The sequence below is a fragment of the Pagrus major genome, chromosome 19 (assembly GCF_040436345.1).
Source record: "Pagrus major chromosome 19, Pma_NU_1.0".
Classification (NCBI taxonomy): Eukaryota; Metazoa; Chordata; class Actinopteri; order Spariformes; family Sparidae; genus Pagrus; species Pagrus major.
The window spans coordinates 11449207-11465399 of record NC_133233.1 but is presented as its reverse complement, the minus strand read 5'-3'; the positions used below and the strand labels follow the sequence as shown (position 1 = coordinate 11465399).

At 40.4% G+C, this 16193-nt stretch overlaps 1 protein-coding gene across 4 annotated transcripts in view; it reads left to right on the top strand.

The window, feature by feature from the left end:
* LOC141014184 (matrix metalloproteinase-16-like) overlaps nucleotides 1–16193 on the top strand; it is a 77144-nt gene that overhangs the window by 30931 nt on the left and 30020 nt on the right. For 2 of the 4 annotated variants that reach the window (XM_073487869.1, XM_073487870.1), the window contains one exon: nucleotides 322–351. The exons of the other annotated variants lie outside the window; for them this stretch is intronic. In XM_073487869.1, the coding sequence (XP_073343970.1) occupies nucleotides 322–351 (30 nt within the window). The remainder of the gene's footprint in view (nucleotides 1–321; nucleotides 352–16193) is intronic. 4 annotated transcript variants of the gene reach the window in all.

Sequence of the window (16193 nt, the reverse complement as noted above, 5' to 3'; positions counted from 1 at the left end):
GCTGCCTGCAACTTCTCACAAATTGCGCCTTTAAAAACAAAAGCTTAGCAGATACTGGACTTTTTTAGGTTTGATATTAATATGTGAGTATAACTGAACAATAATAACATTATATATAACATTATGTTGTTAAAAAATGAATGAAATGGCAAATAAAAGTCTAAATATTGAGCAGTAAACATAATCAAATCATTTTAGATTAGATCTATAGATTAAAACACATGAAATATAACCATTACACTTCATCAAGAAAAGAGTCGAATATACTGTACATACAATGTGGCTGATAAAATAATAACTGCTGCATTTACTGCTCTGCAGGTTCTTCTTACCTACAGCATGTGGCAGCAGGTAAATTTTCCTCATTGCTTACACATACATCATAATTCTGTCAAAAGATGTACTATGATTATAATAACATAATTAACAATTACGTTATAACAAAGTGCCTATTGCAAAATTACATGTGTTGATACTGTCATCATGCGGCCGAATATTGTGATATTATTATTCTGTGAGTTAGCCTGTGATTCTTTGTCCTACTGTATATGTGATCAGTTCAACTGCAGCGTATCCATCAGAGGGGGAAGTCCCTGATTCGGCAATATCAGATCGTTGATACAACAGCATGTATGAGCCTGACGAAAAGATTACCTGTAACAGTGATGAAAAGCTTACATCTCCGAAATACATTATTTATTCATGTTAATGTTCTTTTTAATCTAGATATAGTCTCAAAATCTCTGGCAACAGAGGTAGATAATTCCATATTTTTCCAATGCAACTAGTTTCAAGCATTTGTAATCCATCTATCATCATCTCCTCTCTCTTCCTGTATCCATGCTGTGTAGGGAACAGCTGGGAATGATGTAATTTCATCACATAATGTCGTGTCCGACTTCTCTCTTCCTCATCTCTTTCTTTTTGTCTCCCTCTCCCTCCTTTTATTGTGTTTCAAAAGTTACACACACACTGACACACACTGGAGACGAGCTCCTGTCCAGTAAGCTGTCATACCTAATCCCCCCACACTGTTGTCGAGCAGGATCAGTCGTCACCACGACCGTTGCCAGCATCACACCGTAGATGTTATTGTGGTTGTTTTGGATGGTGACGTCACAGATGCACACTGGAGGATTAACTCTGGTCTGCATGGAGATAAAACGCTCGCATACACGTGTTTAAGTACTCACACATACACACACACACACAGGCGTGCACTTGCACTGTTTTCTCTCCACCTTCGCTCACACTGCAACCCAGGCATTTGAGGATAGAGGATTACTCAGAAGTTACATTCAGCAGGCATTTTTAGCACACACAGCAGAATGAGGTTCTTATTGGGATTAGCTAATGGCATTTTAAGAGAGACTTGGATGTACAGTACACAGCAGCTGCTTTCTATATGTGTGTGACTCGATGCTTTTAATCATATAGAAGAGGAAGCAATGTCTGCAGAGTCAAACACACTGGAAAAGGCAGATAACAGCATTAGCATCAAGAAAGCAGTCCTGCACACTTCCTCAAGGTGTTGCGGGTTTTAATTACAGATGTTTGTTTCCATTATAGAGTTTGCGTTCATGTGCTCGTGCCTGAGTGCCTCTTGGCTGTTTTCCAATAACAACTTCTTGTGACTCTTTGCCTCATCACTTCCATCAAGGCAAGAATTTGACTGTAGTTGTTATTAATTTAAAATCAGAATCCCAATCATTGTAAGTGCCTGGATTAGTGTTTTTTGATCTTCAGTCTGATCTTTTAATTTGATTTCCTGTCCCCTTTTAATTTTGAACGAATAAATCGGTATGAATTTGCTCCCAGCATAAAGCAGTTAGTATGATATGGATGTTTGAGGAGTGTTTCATGCATGCAGAGCTGTAATAGTAGTTGACTTAGGGCGCATTCACACCAACAGCAGTTGGTGCGCACTAAACAGTCCATTCGAACCAAAAGCTCTTAGTTCGATTCGTTTTCGTCAGTGTGAAAGCATCAATCGCACTCGGGTGCACACTAAATCAAGCGGACCAAGACCTCCAAAAAGGGGTGGTCTCGGTCCGCTTGATTCCGCACCAAATGCCAACCTTTGGTGCGGTCCCTCTGGTGAGAACGCAAACCTGGACCAACTCTGGTATAAACGAAATGTATAAACAGCATAACAGATTCTACAGCCTAGAAATCTAGACCCTAGCGGTCTGGCTTGTCAGGCTATAGCCTACCTTGTGGGTCTTTGGAAAGGTGCTTGTCTCATCATCACCATGACAGCACTTGTGAAAATAGCGCGTCTCCTCTCCCTGAAATGACCCACTATACGTCTTCGGCGAATCCAGTACATCCGCAGATTGTTCTCCAGCCGTAGCCGCGACTCATTCTGAAATTGGATATTTTGCCAGAAATGGCTGATATTGACAATATAAAAAGCAAGGACCAGCGCAAGTAACAGTGTACGAAATTGTCGCTCCATTGTGAAAGTCCAAATTGGCGCTTATTTCTACTGGAAGATGACGAAACGTCATTCAGACCAATTTTGGTCCGTTTGCATGTGTGAACGCGGACCACACCGCAGTCTGTATGCTACAATGTAACAATTTTACTGCCTGGTGCGGACCAAATAATCGAACTAGCGGTGTGAAAGCGCCCTTATTGAAGTATTTTGATAGTTTCAAAGCAAAAATACCAATTATTCTTTGGCTCCAGCTTCTCAAATGTGTTCGTTTTTGGTCTGTTTTATGCCATTTTACTTTTGAGCATCTTTGGATTGTTCGTCAAGCAAAACAAGTAATTTGAAGATGTCACCTTGGGCTCCAGTTATTGGCCTGGACGATTTTTGGGGCCATTTTCCGCATTTTTCTGATTATTGGTATCAGTGTTTTTTTACAAGTTTGACAGAACATGGCCATCCTTGATTGATTAACTAGTGGTAGTAGTAGTTGATAGTAGTAGCACTCCTACATACACGCAAACGCACTGTGGCTGACCATCTGAGTTTTTTGGACTCCACATTCATCCACCTATTATCTCATTACATCCTTTCACAGCAACATCATTCAGGGTTTTGAGAGACATTTTTCACAAATATGTTCAGTATACAGTGAGTTGTCATGTTGCTGCAGCTATGCATGTTCAAAAAAGATCTATCTGATATAACCAAATCGCGGTGGATGAAAATGCGTTGTGGGTAACAGTGATTCAGTTGCAGCACCTTTAGTGTCACTTTACCAGTGAAGCAGAGACCGTCCTTACTGAGCATCATGACCGCGAAAGACGAGGAAACTGTAGGGAATTTAATCTCACGTTCATCCTCAGTGTTACTGCCTCTACTTCACACTCAACACTCCTCTCTGAGCTGTGTGTGTGGTGCTGTGGTTGACAGTGGACATGATCGCACCACACATGTCAAACATCAGCACTAGAACCTTTTATGTGCAGCATATCATGCCCGAAAAGACTTCAGAGCAGCTAAGATTGAAGAGGGTTTGATACAGAGGTTTGGAGAAATCCTTTTTTATGAAGACTAACTGTCGGACTTACCCATTTATTTCCATTTCCACCCTCCCTCCCTCCCTCCCTCCTCTCTTGTTCACTACAAAGTGTGTGTCAGCCTTTGGTGCTGCTTTAAAACAATGGGGCTTGCAGTCGAGGGAAAGGATTTGTTTAAGCAATATTTAAACGAACAAACATTTCCAACAGTGGATTAGAGAACCACTTTTGGCTCGAGGAATTTTTTTGTGGGTTTTATTCCAACATAATCAAACTCTTCATATCAGATTGGTCTTGTTCACAAAGTGGAATGCATGTCCAATTAACAACAACAGTAAATTGGATATCTACAACCTTGCTGTGGGCAAATGTGAAGTTGTACATGACGTGTACATGAACACTGTATGCAAGAGAGATCAACGTCCGTGTTGATTTTGCAAAATTGAGCAACATCCCAGATGATTTGTGAACCGTTTGGTTTGTGTGTCCATGCTGTAGATAGATAACAGCACCGTTATGTAATCTCAAACCTGTGATCAGTCCCATGTCTTTCTTTGTCAGTTTTTCCTTTATTCTCTGGCCTTTGAGCTGTCTACGAAGGTCAGCTATTAAGAAGAAACACACTGACTGATGTGTACTTTCATCTCATTTCATCTTTCACTGTACAAATTCACAAATTTTTGTGTTCAGGATCGCACAATGATAGCTGTAAGTCTATTTTAGCCAGGACGATGCAAAGAGAAACACCAGGGAGGGATTGTGCAGAGGCGGCTGATCGGCCAATATCCCCGTTGAGAGTGCATCATCCCTGAGGGCAAAACAGAGAGAAGTGGTCCTGGAGCTCCTACAGCTGCCCTACATTCCTAGACTGCTTGGCTTTAGAGACTGATGAATGAATAGTTGTGAGGGATCAATAGATGGAGGGATAGATAGATGGATGCATGGGGGAATAAATTAAAGACATAATAGGTTGTGATGGGAAGAGCAGAGCAGGTTGGACAGGAAAATTATGCAGGGAGAGTGAGAAGATTAAATATGTTTGGATAAAACATCGCAAATGTTTCAAAAAAGGTAAAATCGAGATGCAGTGGCAGAGTGCTGGAGGGCCTGAAAGCGAGGATTGTGGAGGGATTTAGTGTGAACACAGGATAAGGAAGAAAAAAGAACTGGAGATCGAAATGATTAGATTGTCTTTTCATCAGAGCTCACCGCGCCACGACCACTTTCGAAAGGGAACGCATTTGCAGAGCGTGGTTTTTCTTTAGTTGACAGTTTTCAATTTCTGCGCAACAAGAAAGGCGAACAAGCAGACGCTCATCCGCGCTTTATCACAAGGTCATCTTCATGGGCTGAGGCCGCTGTGTTTTTCTTTGTGAAAAATCAAAGCGATGCACGCAGGAATAGATAAGACAGATTCCATTTTGACTTTCAGCCACAGCAAGGCTGATTGGATTTTACACAAAAAACAACTTGGCATCACAAAAAAAAAAAAACAAAAAAAAAAAACATCGTTGCCACTGCATACCATGACTGTACACAAACACCCAGTCTAACCCGAGGGTGACTTATAAGGCCTGGTATGCCTTCAAGGACCTCCAGCCTCTTGTAGTGTAACATAACACAGCTTGCGAGCTAGACCTACACACAGGAAATGAGAGATTCCAGGGCTTTATTATTTTCTTCCCCCTTGCCCCCAAAATGAGCCAATGAGGTTAGAAAAACACACTGTCACCAGGCGGAAAAATACGTCAAGAATTTATGTTTCCTAGGTTGGTGGGACACTCAATACCAGAGTGATGATTGGCTAAGGGAGGAGATGTCGGGACCGGCTCGACATTGATCAACTGATTGATTGATGGTTGCAGGAGAAAGCTCTGCTCCCCTGCTTCGATTGACAGAATGGTTTATCATTGATGTCCAATCCTGTAACTTGATTGTACATTCAAAGCTGCTGTAATTTTGGCCGTTTTTGTTTTTTTCTACCAGCAGACAATGAAAGACAATCAATCTTTGGCTTCTCAGCAGTGGACAGTGGAGGCATTGTTATGTGGAGAGGGCTCTGTCATGTCAGGGTATTGTGAGGAAAGAGAAAACAAGAATGGAGAAAATCAGAGATGTTAGAGCAAGTGGAGTACAAAAGAGGGAAAGGGAAGAGAGGTTGAGGAGCATAGGAGCATATGGTGTCCTTGCAGGTTTATTTTTAGGTTGCTACTCCTACTGTGTGATGAGGAGGAAGCAGTGGACTGTCTTTTCCACCCTGTTTCTCTTTCTCTTTTGTTCCCTACCTTCTCATCTCTTGCACTCGCTCTCTCCATTAAGTTCAGCGGGTTTACTTGGCATGACGCTTGATGGGTTCCCAAAACACTGTTACAGTTGAAATAATAATGACTACAAATGAAACTGGCTAAAACAATTAAACATACCTGATTCACATATGTAGGTGACTGTGGACATAAAAAATAATTAAAATAAAAGATTAAAAGAAAGAAATTGAGAAAACACACATTTATTTTCTGCTTGCTTGCCATTTTTTTGTGGCATTTATTAACATATTTAGTAGATGAATAATTTCTTCTTGCTGTCCAGACATTGAAATTGCAGTGTCCAAATATTTGAAAGAATGTTTCAGTAAATTGGGTTTGTCTGCTGTCTGATTTTGGCCATTCAGTTAAGTTTCTTATCAGCTGTTTTGGTCAGTTAGTCTGCTGCTACATGTTATGCATGTTATGTTTGGATTTGTTGTTCCATTCCTGCGCGTGATGTATTCTTATTTTCTTTGGTAGTAATTTCATCTAATGTTTTGACTCAAAAGGGAACTCCTTTCTTTGCTCCTAGCGGGATGGAGCTTGATAATGTTAAGGGGTATAATCACTACTTTTGATGTGACTTCAGATCTTTTTAAATTTTAAGGATATTGAGCTCCTGCCATGCTAGTGAAGTGGGAGTTTTGCTCCGGGCCTTAGAACTACTTTTGCAGAAGTCTGCAGAGATGCAGTCTGAATTTTTGTCCCAATAACTTTGTTGGAGAGACTAAAGCCCCAAACTCAGCCCTATATACCCAGTGCATTACATTCTTTGTTTGAGTAGAATTGGCTATTGCAGTCCATTTCCAGTTAAGTTTGTACATAGTTTATTCTCAACATTTTCTAGTTCTCTGAAATTTGAAATGTTGGACTGGACGAAGCTCTGAAATTCTTTTGAAGACTTTTATTTTTTCTGCAGAAGTGGCAATAGTGTGTGACACATTAACTATTTTAAGTGTAATTCTGATCTGAATTGGAATTGAATTCTCATTTGCACAAAAATAAATGTTAGCTAAGTACGTTTCTACAAAACCACATTTAAGTTCAAAATTAGCATTTCTTGATGTTGGAAAACAACATGGTTTGGCTTAAAATTCGCCTGGAGATGGTCACTATTAGTAATCTAGTAATCACTTAGAAGGTACATGCCCCATTGAAGCGCTTCTTTAGTGATAAAGAAGTGTGTCATCTGCATAGAGAAGGATTTGCCGCCTTCATCTTAAATTAGAAAAGGTAATTGTTTCTATAATGTCACAAACCAGAATTGATTAAAATATTAACAAAGATAAAAACTGATATCTAATCTTGAGGTTTCATCTCCAAGCACTTGATCAATTCAAGGATAACACAGAAAAGTTAAATAATTCTTCATTCTTTCAAGGTTGTTCAGCTTCTCAGAATACCTCCCTTCCCTGTATAAAGATCGTCAATCTTTCCTGTGTCCTCTGTCCCTATCTTTGTCCCTCTATCTCCTCTACTCTGCTGCTGCCTTTCTTTATATCTCAAAGAAAATAAATGGGGAGAATCAGATGCTTTTTTTCTTACCACAGGAGCAGAAGCTTTATCTTTTACTGGAAGCATGTGTATGTGTGAGTCCTGAGGACGTCCAGCATGGCTACATTTGGGCAGGCAGTAGGAACAGTATTGATGGTTGGGTTACTGTAAGTGGAGTTTGTGGGAGGACACATGCGGTATAACAGCACTGAAAGCCACACACACACACACACACACACACACACACACACACACACACACACACACACACACACACACACACACACACATTTCAAGGGTGCTGGAAGAACTCACTACCTTGTAGGCAGTTTGTCTGAAGAATGCAGTAGGACAGTCGACATTATATGATGTAACATCATGATATGTTACAGTGCGATACAATAGATCAGGATGCTACATGATCCAGTCAGGGAACATGATGAATGAACTTGATGCAATACTATACCATGATACATAGACATATATAACACAACATGGAACATATTGTAGGCTATTTGTATGATATATGGCTATACATAGAGCTCAGTATTTAGGAGCAGCAAGAGTTTTTGTCTTTGCCCTGGGCTTTGCCTCTCAGCAGCATATAGGCTATCCTAACCTGTGATTGGTGAACACTAGTCACAGGGATGGAATACTATTCACAGATGGGAAAAAAAACATCATACAAGATTATCTATCAATGAAACTATATGTGATTTTTATTAAATGATAATGCTGTATTGATACTGTAAATATTTTTTTCTGGTTTAGTGACATAATTATGAATGCACGCTTGAATTTGTGAGATACAGCACCTTTTAAAGGATATGTGTACTCAAAAATGACATTCATTATCCAAGCACCCCCATGCCAATTGAAAGTCAGGGGAGATTTTATTGTCCACAAAACTTTTCTGGCGCTTCACAGCAAAACAGCATTGTAGCATTCTCCTAAACAACTTGAGTAGATGGGGACTTGTGTTAAAATGTAAAAAACATAAATTGACTCCATAAAGCTCATGTGACATAATCAAAGTCTCCGGAGGTCCCAGAGATCCCAAATTGATTTGATTTCGTGGACTACTACAAAACTTAACATGAGAGATAAATGACTGAATTTTCATTATTGGGTGAACTTTAATACCTTGTTTACTGTGTTTGGAAATATATCTGTCTGTTACATACTATCCAAGTATGACTACCATCTTTGAGAAAGACAAGCCATTTAAGTCATTCCTTCCACACTTTCCCAAAGAAAATGAAATCAAGAGAAAGAAAGCAGAGATATCACCATGCGTTCCTGCCCACCAGGCTGCCACTAGAAATAGACGGCCGCCTACTGACAGCAGCATCAACTTCCACGTGGGCGGCAGTACTCTCTTCCGCCCCCACACATGAATACACACACGCACACACTCTTAGAAGAACACAAATCGTGCACCCGGGGAGACTTGCCCTCCCACTAGTCAGTCAGATGCTCTCATAACCTCGTACCCATGATCCTTAGCAAACAAAAAGTGTAAACAGCCCTGCCTAGGGTACGTCTCCCTCTGAGAACACACACATATTATCACAGTTCAGGGAGCATCACTTGTGTCTTTAGTGATGTGTAATATCTGCCTGTTTTTGTATTGTAAAGATGAAGTAGCCATGTTATCAGCAGTGTTACACATTTCTAAAGGAACAATTTTAGAATCTTCAGGGATGCCTTGGCACAAAAGTGACCCACTGAGAAGCTTCGATAAAACAATATCTCACACTTTGTTACTATTTGGAACACTAAAGGAAAATGTGTTTCCTACAAACTCAGACTGTCACTCGTAACCTGCTTACATAAAGTCCTCAGGCTAGAAACTCTGACACATCCACAAAGGCAGCATTAGTCTGAAAATATCAGATTTGTAGTTCTGCATTCTGTAACAAAGTCTCACATAATAATGCTCCTGTTGATCCAGTCATAAAAGCAAAAAGGATTTTGGCAACAAAAGCAGTGAACTTTTTCTTTTACTTCACAGAAAGGTAGACAAAAAAGAAAGAAAAGGCTGTTTTCTGAGGCCTGAAAGGATTTGAAGTGTCAGCGGAGGTGCAAACACTGAAAGGAGAAATATGAGTATAAGAGATGAATGCTGATGAATTAAAGATCAGTTGATGTAGAACAACTGAAAGCTGTTGAACAGTCAACTGAAAGGTAAGAGATGAAAGGAGCTGAAGAGTAAAAGAAGGAAGCAGTTGAAATGCCAGTTGACATGCAAGTGGTAAAAGTAGTTCAAATTTCAGCTGAAGTAGAAGAGCTGAAAACAGTTATATTCAGAAATATTGAAACTTGAACCTCCTTCAGCACATCAGATTAAACTGCTATTTTTACTTTGACTGCCACTTAAACTTCTACTTTTTTGATGAATTAATGGGGGAAATGTCAGTTGACAACTGTGGAAAAGCAGTGAATTTTTTCTTTTTTTCACAGGAGGATAGAAAAAATGACTCACCCTATGAGCTGTTATTGTGTTATTGTGTTATTGGTTGGCCTGGTGGGTCATCACTTGTTTGCTGAACTAACCAGAGAATCTTAATGACCTACAGAGGGTCAAAAGTGATGCTCTACACACACTTTAAGGCATTTATCAGATCCGTATTATATTTTTCTATTATTCTGGGTTGTGTAGCTTCATTTGAAATGCTGTTACCATTACCTATCTCTGGTTCATTGGTAGAAGCTCAGTTAAGAAAGCTTTTTTGTGGTGAAGTAGTGTTTGCATTGTCCGCAGACACAGCTGCAGGAGTGTGTGCAAGCTTGTGAAATGCACACATGCACACACCACTGCTTGGGAATGCATTATTAATGATTAATGATCACAATGAAAATGTCCACACATCCCCGTCTAGCTCACAGGTGCTGCACAGAGATAAACATGACAAGAATAAAGGATGTCCTATGCTTGGCAGCATTTTTTCCTCCTTTCTGCTGGTTTATTTACCTCGAGTCCGCAGGAACGGCCAATATTTGGATCCCTGGCAACGTTCCATACACACTATTTCAGTCTGTAGCAGTCTCTGTAAATAAATAATTACGCCAGTGTACATATGTTGCTCCCATCAGCAAGGGTTTTGTTCTCTGACAAGCTTGTGAGAATTAAGTGTAATAGATTCAACAGCACAAGTGTTGCTCAACCAATGTCAACAGCCTAGAGCGAGGGGAACAGAGAGAGAGAGAGGGTAGACGAAGAGTGAAGGGATGGAAGATGAGGGGAGGGAGGAGAGCAAGTGGAACAGACTGTTCTCTATAGGATAGTGCAGCGCACTGCTTACTGGATAGTGTGTGTTACTGATACCAGCACTGCCAGGGTTAGGATTTAGATTAATACTGGGGGTCATCACGCTAATGGCTGGTTAATCATATCTTGAACTGGTCATCAGGGTATTTTTTCAAACATCAAACATGTTTGTGAAAGAAAAAGTCAAAGAAAATGATAACTATGGTGTTTTATCACATTAGACGGTGTTTTCCAGCCGTATTTGTAGTGGAAACTGGACTCACATGAGAACTTCTGAAAACAGAAGAACATCAAAGTCCAGTCTATAAATATAATTAAATGCTTAACATCTTATATTATTAAGCATGAAGGACTGTTTTATGCCTTTGATCCGATATTATTGATACAAGCCAATTTTATAGCACCAGAAAGCATTATGAATTCCTTTTAAAGCAAGACTGTAATATTTGAAGGATGAAATAAAACATTCTTCGGCATGCTAATGAAAATTAAACTAAGCAATGACAAAGGCTGATGCTTAAATACACTCAGCTAATGTTATGGCATAAGCAAACTTTGGATAGACATTGCTGCATACCAGACTTCAATAGTGTGTTGACTTGTACCACTGTCGCACTATGTTTTATCGTCATCCTAATTGTCTTGTGGCTAAAGTGTCAACTAAAAGTTGAGAAACGATAACAGCCTCAGTTGCATGATGAACTGTATGACTGTATATTGGTGGGTTGCCACATCAAATCCCTATGGACGGTTGCATTATCTACCAACAATGTTTAATTGTGATCGGAACAAACCAGAATGGAATGGCATTTTCATTCCAGCTTGGATATGGAAATTCCTGGGATTTTGCATCTGAAAACCTTGGTGTTGATACATTTGCTACTGTAAGCTGGTACAGTGTGTTTCTGTTTTGTCCAGTGAGGGTCTGTTGGAAGCAGAGTGCGTGTGAAAGTGAAGCGAGCAGAATGCAGCCATTGTACTTTGGCTGCATTCTTCACAATGGTCACTCTGTCAAGTCAGGCACACAGCTTTGGTTTGACAGCCAGCAGAGCTGTGTGAGCCCAGGGCCCTCTGAGCCAGGCACTGAACCACTGGGCTGAGATCCTCTGGCAGCTTGTCAGTACAGCACAGCGCAGCACTCCTGGACGGCCAGTCTGTTTCACTGTCTCTGCTGCCTCTCTGGACTCTCCGCTTTTCGTCTCACCTCACGTATCTCCAGCTTCCTTCAGGGTCAAGGTTGATTTCTGATGACGTAGAGAAACAACTTCCAGTGTCAGTGTTGTGAACTTCCTCAGCAAGTGGATAAAAGCTAATTTCCTTCCTTTTCCTTCTCTTTCTTTGTTGTAGAGCTCTCTGTCAGTGTCAGGGACAGTAAGATATTTAACAGCAGTATCACCAGTTTATCTCACATTTTTTCTTTTGAAAGCCAATGCCAACTTTTAAATTAAAGCTGGTCAAGGGATACCACCTCTGTTCACTGCTTCTAAGGTTCTGCATTCACAGTACCTTGGTACAAATGAAAGATTTTTATTGACTCTACTGTAAAATATGATTTTATTTTTTCTTCCCTGTACCACACCAAATAATGAACTTCACTTGCAGTTGCTAGGGGGCACACGGAAAGATTGTGTAAAAGCTTAACTAATTTGAAAAAAGAATAGAAATTATGATTAAAAAGAAAAAGATCCGCATACTTAGTCAGCTGTACCACCTAAACATACCTTCATGTTGCAATGGAGAGGGCATGGAAACTGGGGAACAAGTTAGCAGAGTCAAAGCAGTTAGCTAAAATAAATAGATGACTGAAAGAGTTAGCTAAAAGTATTTGAAAAACAGTTGAAATAGCTAAAAGTAATGGGTAAACAAAGATTTTGCTTGAAGTCATCAATAAATAATTAGCTGAAAGTAATACATAAACAATTGAAAGAGTTAGCTAAACGTGTCAGAAAAAACAGAATAGTTAGCTAAAAAGTCATTGATAATTCATTCAAAGGGTTAGCTAAGCGTATTAGATAAATAGTTAAAATAGCAAGTTAGATGAAAGTAGCCTAATGGATAAATGGTTGTAACATTCATCTTCTGCCACTCTAAGTGATAGTACTACAAATGCAACTTGACTAAACCAACCTAATTATTGACATTAATTGTAGGGCAAAGATCATAAAACCTTGTCCATTTTTATGTACATTAATAGTGTGAAAAACCATCCAGTTTAAAATCAGTATACATGAACACATTTGGAACATGATACATGATGAAGCAGTACTTAAATTGATCCAATAGGGCTGTGGGAAAACATCAGACAAAACAGGTTAGGAACCACAGCCCTACTGCCAAAAAAGGTGTCAAATGCATTTTCAGGAATGTTCCTGAAAATGCATTTAACCCCATTTTGCATTCACTTTACCATGCAGCACTGTTTCGGTAAATTTTTCCGAGACCATTCCTGAAAGTGCAGTGTCAGCCGCTCGGGGAGTTGTTGGAGCTGAACAATGGGAAACATTTGAGGTCCTCAGGGACAAAGAGAGTGCTCATGCTCGCTTAGACTTGGACGGCATAACAACAGCATCAAGATAACAGCAGAAACAGTCGCAGCTGTGTTTTTCTAAAGAAAGGGCGGAGGAGTTGGAAATGTCTGTCTCTTCTGGGCATCCTCGTTGGTACAATTGGAGCAGTGAGGGTTGTTAGAGCTTTGTTTGGGGGCTTGCTCTAGTTCAAGATGTGGATATGGTATTAACGTCGCAAGAGGTTGTTGTGTTTTCAAAAGCCTTCCTGACTGGTGAGAAAAAAATTGGTCCCTCGACAGCACTGGTAATTTGTCAAACACAACCACGGGGGTGATAATGAACATCCGAAAGCTTAGGGAAAAACTTGTATAAAGAACAGAGAAACCAACAAGTGGACAGCCAAGCCTGTAGCTGACGTCAAACGTCATGTGTTGGGCGAACCCCAAACGCTTAGTTAAACAGTAAGGAAGCAGAGAGGGTTACAGGCCCCTGGAGACCCGCGCTGACAACCTGAGCTATTACTGCAATTGAACAGCACTGTCCAGGGCCCCATATCTGATTTGTGGGCCAGAGTGTGTTTATCTCTGTGTGTTTATGTCTGAAATCCGGTATTCCCATGTCACGTGTGCCCCCCGCCAGCAGATGGGCTGCCGGGGCAGTGGCATGTGCAGGGAGCTGGTAAATTATGGAGAAAGAGCCAGGTAGAGGTCTCTGGTTTCTAATCACAACCCCTGTTTACTTTACTGCAACCCTGTGGGGAAAGACAGAGAGAGGTATGTCTGATCATAAATCTCCAGTGACTCTCCTCCACCTCATCCACTCTATCTTCCCTCCTTTATTTTTCAGTTTTTTTTCCCTTCTCGGCTACACTATCTCATTAGCAGCAACCTTGACCTATCCTTAGGAGAGTGTCTGCAAGACTGCTGCTGCTGCGAGCTGCCATGCTGTGATCATCGCCCACTTATCATGGAAATAAACATAAAATAATTAAACAATACCAGATTTTGGGGGCTTTGTTGCTAGAAATATATCTTTTATGCATAAAATAGTTGATTGGATGAGATATTTTTATACTAAATTCCTGGCCAAACCAGTGGACGGCACAGATGCGAGTGATGAATCACAGTGTGGTGAAAATATAGGACTCTCTGTCTGTTCTTTTTCCCCCACAAACAAAAAAACTGGTGCCCTCAGTGGGTTATCACACAAGTCCTGCAGAGCTTTGTAATGTATTTCATCTGCTGGCATTGTTTTCGTCAGCTGTATCCTGCTCTGTTTTCTGCTTTATGTTTTGCATCTGGGGCTGAGATACAGCCACTGACAGGAAGGGGTGATGTTACAGATGCCAAGGTCAAAGGTTACAGTCGTATAATTCATCATCTCCATCTTTTCCGATTGCTGGAACATTGGAACATCTTACGAGATAACAAATAGTCCCGAGCCTTATCGTTTTTCCTCGCCTCAGTTTTTCCGCTTCTCTTTATCATCCTGTTGTTTTTTTTTCCTCCACATTTCCTCATGCAGGGATCACTCCAAACGCCCTTTCTCCTCAGTTTAGCTCACCTTTTTTATCTCTGTATTTATCCACTCTTTCGAATCCGTCTCCCACTCTTCTCTTCTCCCACCTTCACGTTGCTTCTTCTCTCCTCCTCGTACACTATCCCCTCGCATTACCTCTTTGTCTCTTTCATCCTTCGCTCTCTGCCTCATCCTCTCCCCGTCTCTCTGCACACTCTACCATCCACTGTGTGGGCTCCATATACCTTCCAGCTGATAATTAGCCAGGCAGTACAAACTGCCTCGGCTGTGTTTGTGGCCCCGGGACCAACAGGACGTCCCTGTCTACCATAGCGTGACTTACATAAGCAACCGACACAAAGTGACAGCACTGACCTCAAATGGCCTCAGGAGGCGGGAAGACAGACTCAAGATTGAGGGATGGAACAAGACGGAGATGTATAAAGACAGACAGTCATGCAGCTGATGTGACCAGAGAATCTGGAGCATCAGGACTTGCATTGGTACAGCTCTGTTGAACCTGTACTACATCTGTCTGTAAATAAAGAAGTTTAATAATACTTGTACTGTATAATACTTAAGTGTTGGATATCGCATGTCATATTATAATAGGATCAATTCAGTAAAGGAATACTTGTGCTTGGCATTTTTAAAAGAAATATTGGTAAAACTTTACATCATAAATAAATGGTAAATTAAACCTTATTAAAGTTAATTAAACTTAAGTTATGGTTAGGGTTAAACCTGTTAAGGTTTATAAACATCTGTTGCAAATTGACAATAAATATTTGCTTAACAAATGTTTTATAAAACATTTTAATGTTTGTTAACAGCAGTGTTGCCACAGTTACCTCGAAAAAGTAATCTGATTACTGATTAGTCCTTTAAAAAGTAATTTAGTTACTTTACTGATTACTTGTTTTTAAAAGTAACTAAGTTAGATTACAAGTTACTTTCGAGTCAACCGTGTTTAAGGGCAGCATTTCCTCTACAACATACCGCCCGACCAACTTCTTCAACTCTCCCCCACTTACTTTTTTTGCACTGATGCTTGGGAGGTGGGGGACCTCGTGCAGAAGTCGAGGCCGTGGATTTGCTCGCAGCTCTCTGCTTAACACCACCTGGTAGGACTTGCTCTGTAAACTTAACTGTGCTGTGCTGCGACTCCAAATGTTTCTTCAAATTTGACGTTGTGTTTTTGAAGCTTGATAGTACTTTGTCGCCAGCACAGAGTGTACAACGAACCTTAATATTCTCATCTTTAGCTGACACTAACTCAAAATAATGACTGTATTTCCAGCTCGAAAACGCGCATCTCTCACCTCCCTCCATTGTTGATGTGTTTGTGTTGCTGCGTGGTGTTACACGTGAGTTGTCCTCATGCTGAAAACGTGACTTGTCGCATACGTGACATCACTCCCCGAGACGCAAGAAGAAAGCAAAAATATATATTTTTACTAAGGAAAACGACAAAAATAATAGTAACGCACAGTGACTTGAATAAGTAACTTTAATCTGATTACTGCTTTGGAAATATTAACGCGTTAGATAACTCGTTACTGAAAAAAGTGGTCAGATTAGAGTAACGCGTTACCGGCATCACTGGTTAACAGTCAGTAACTATTA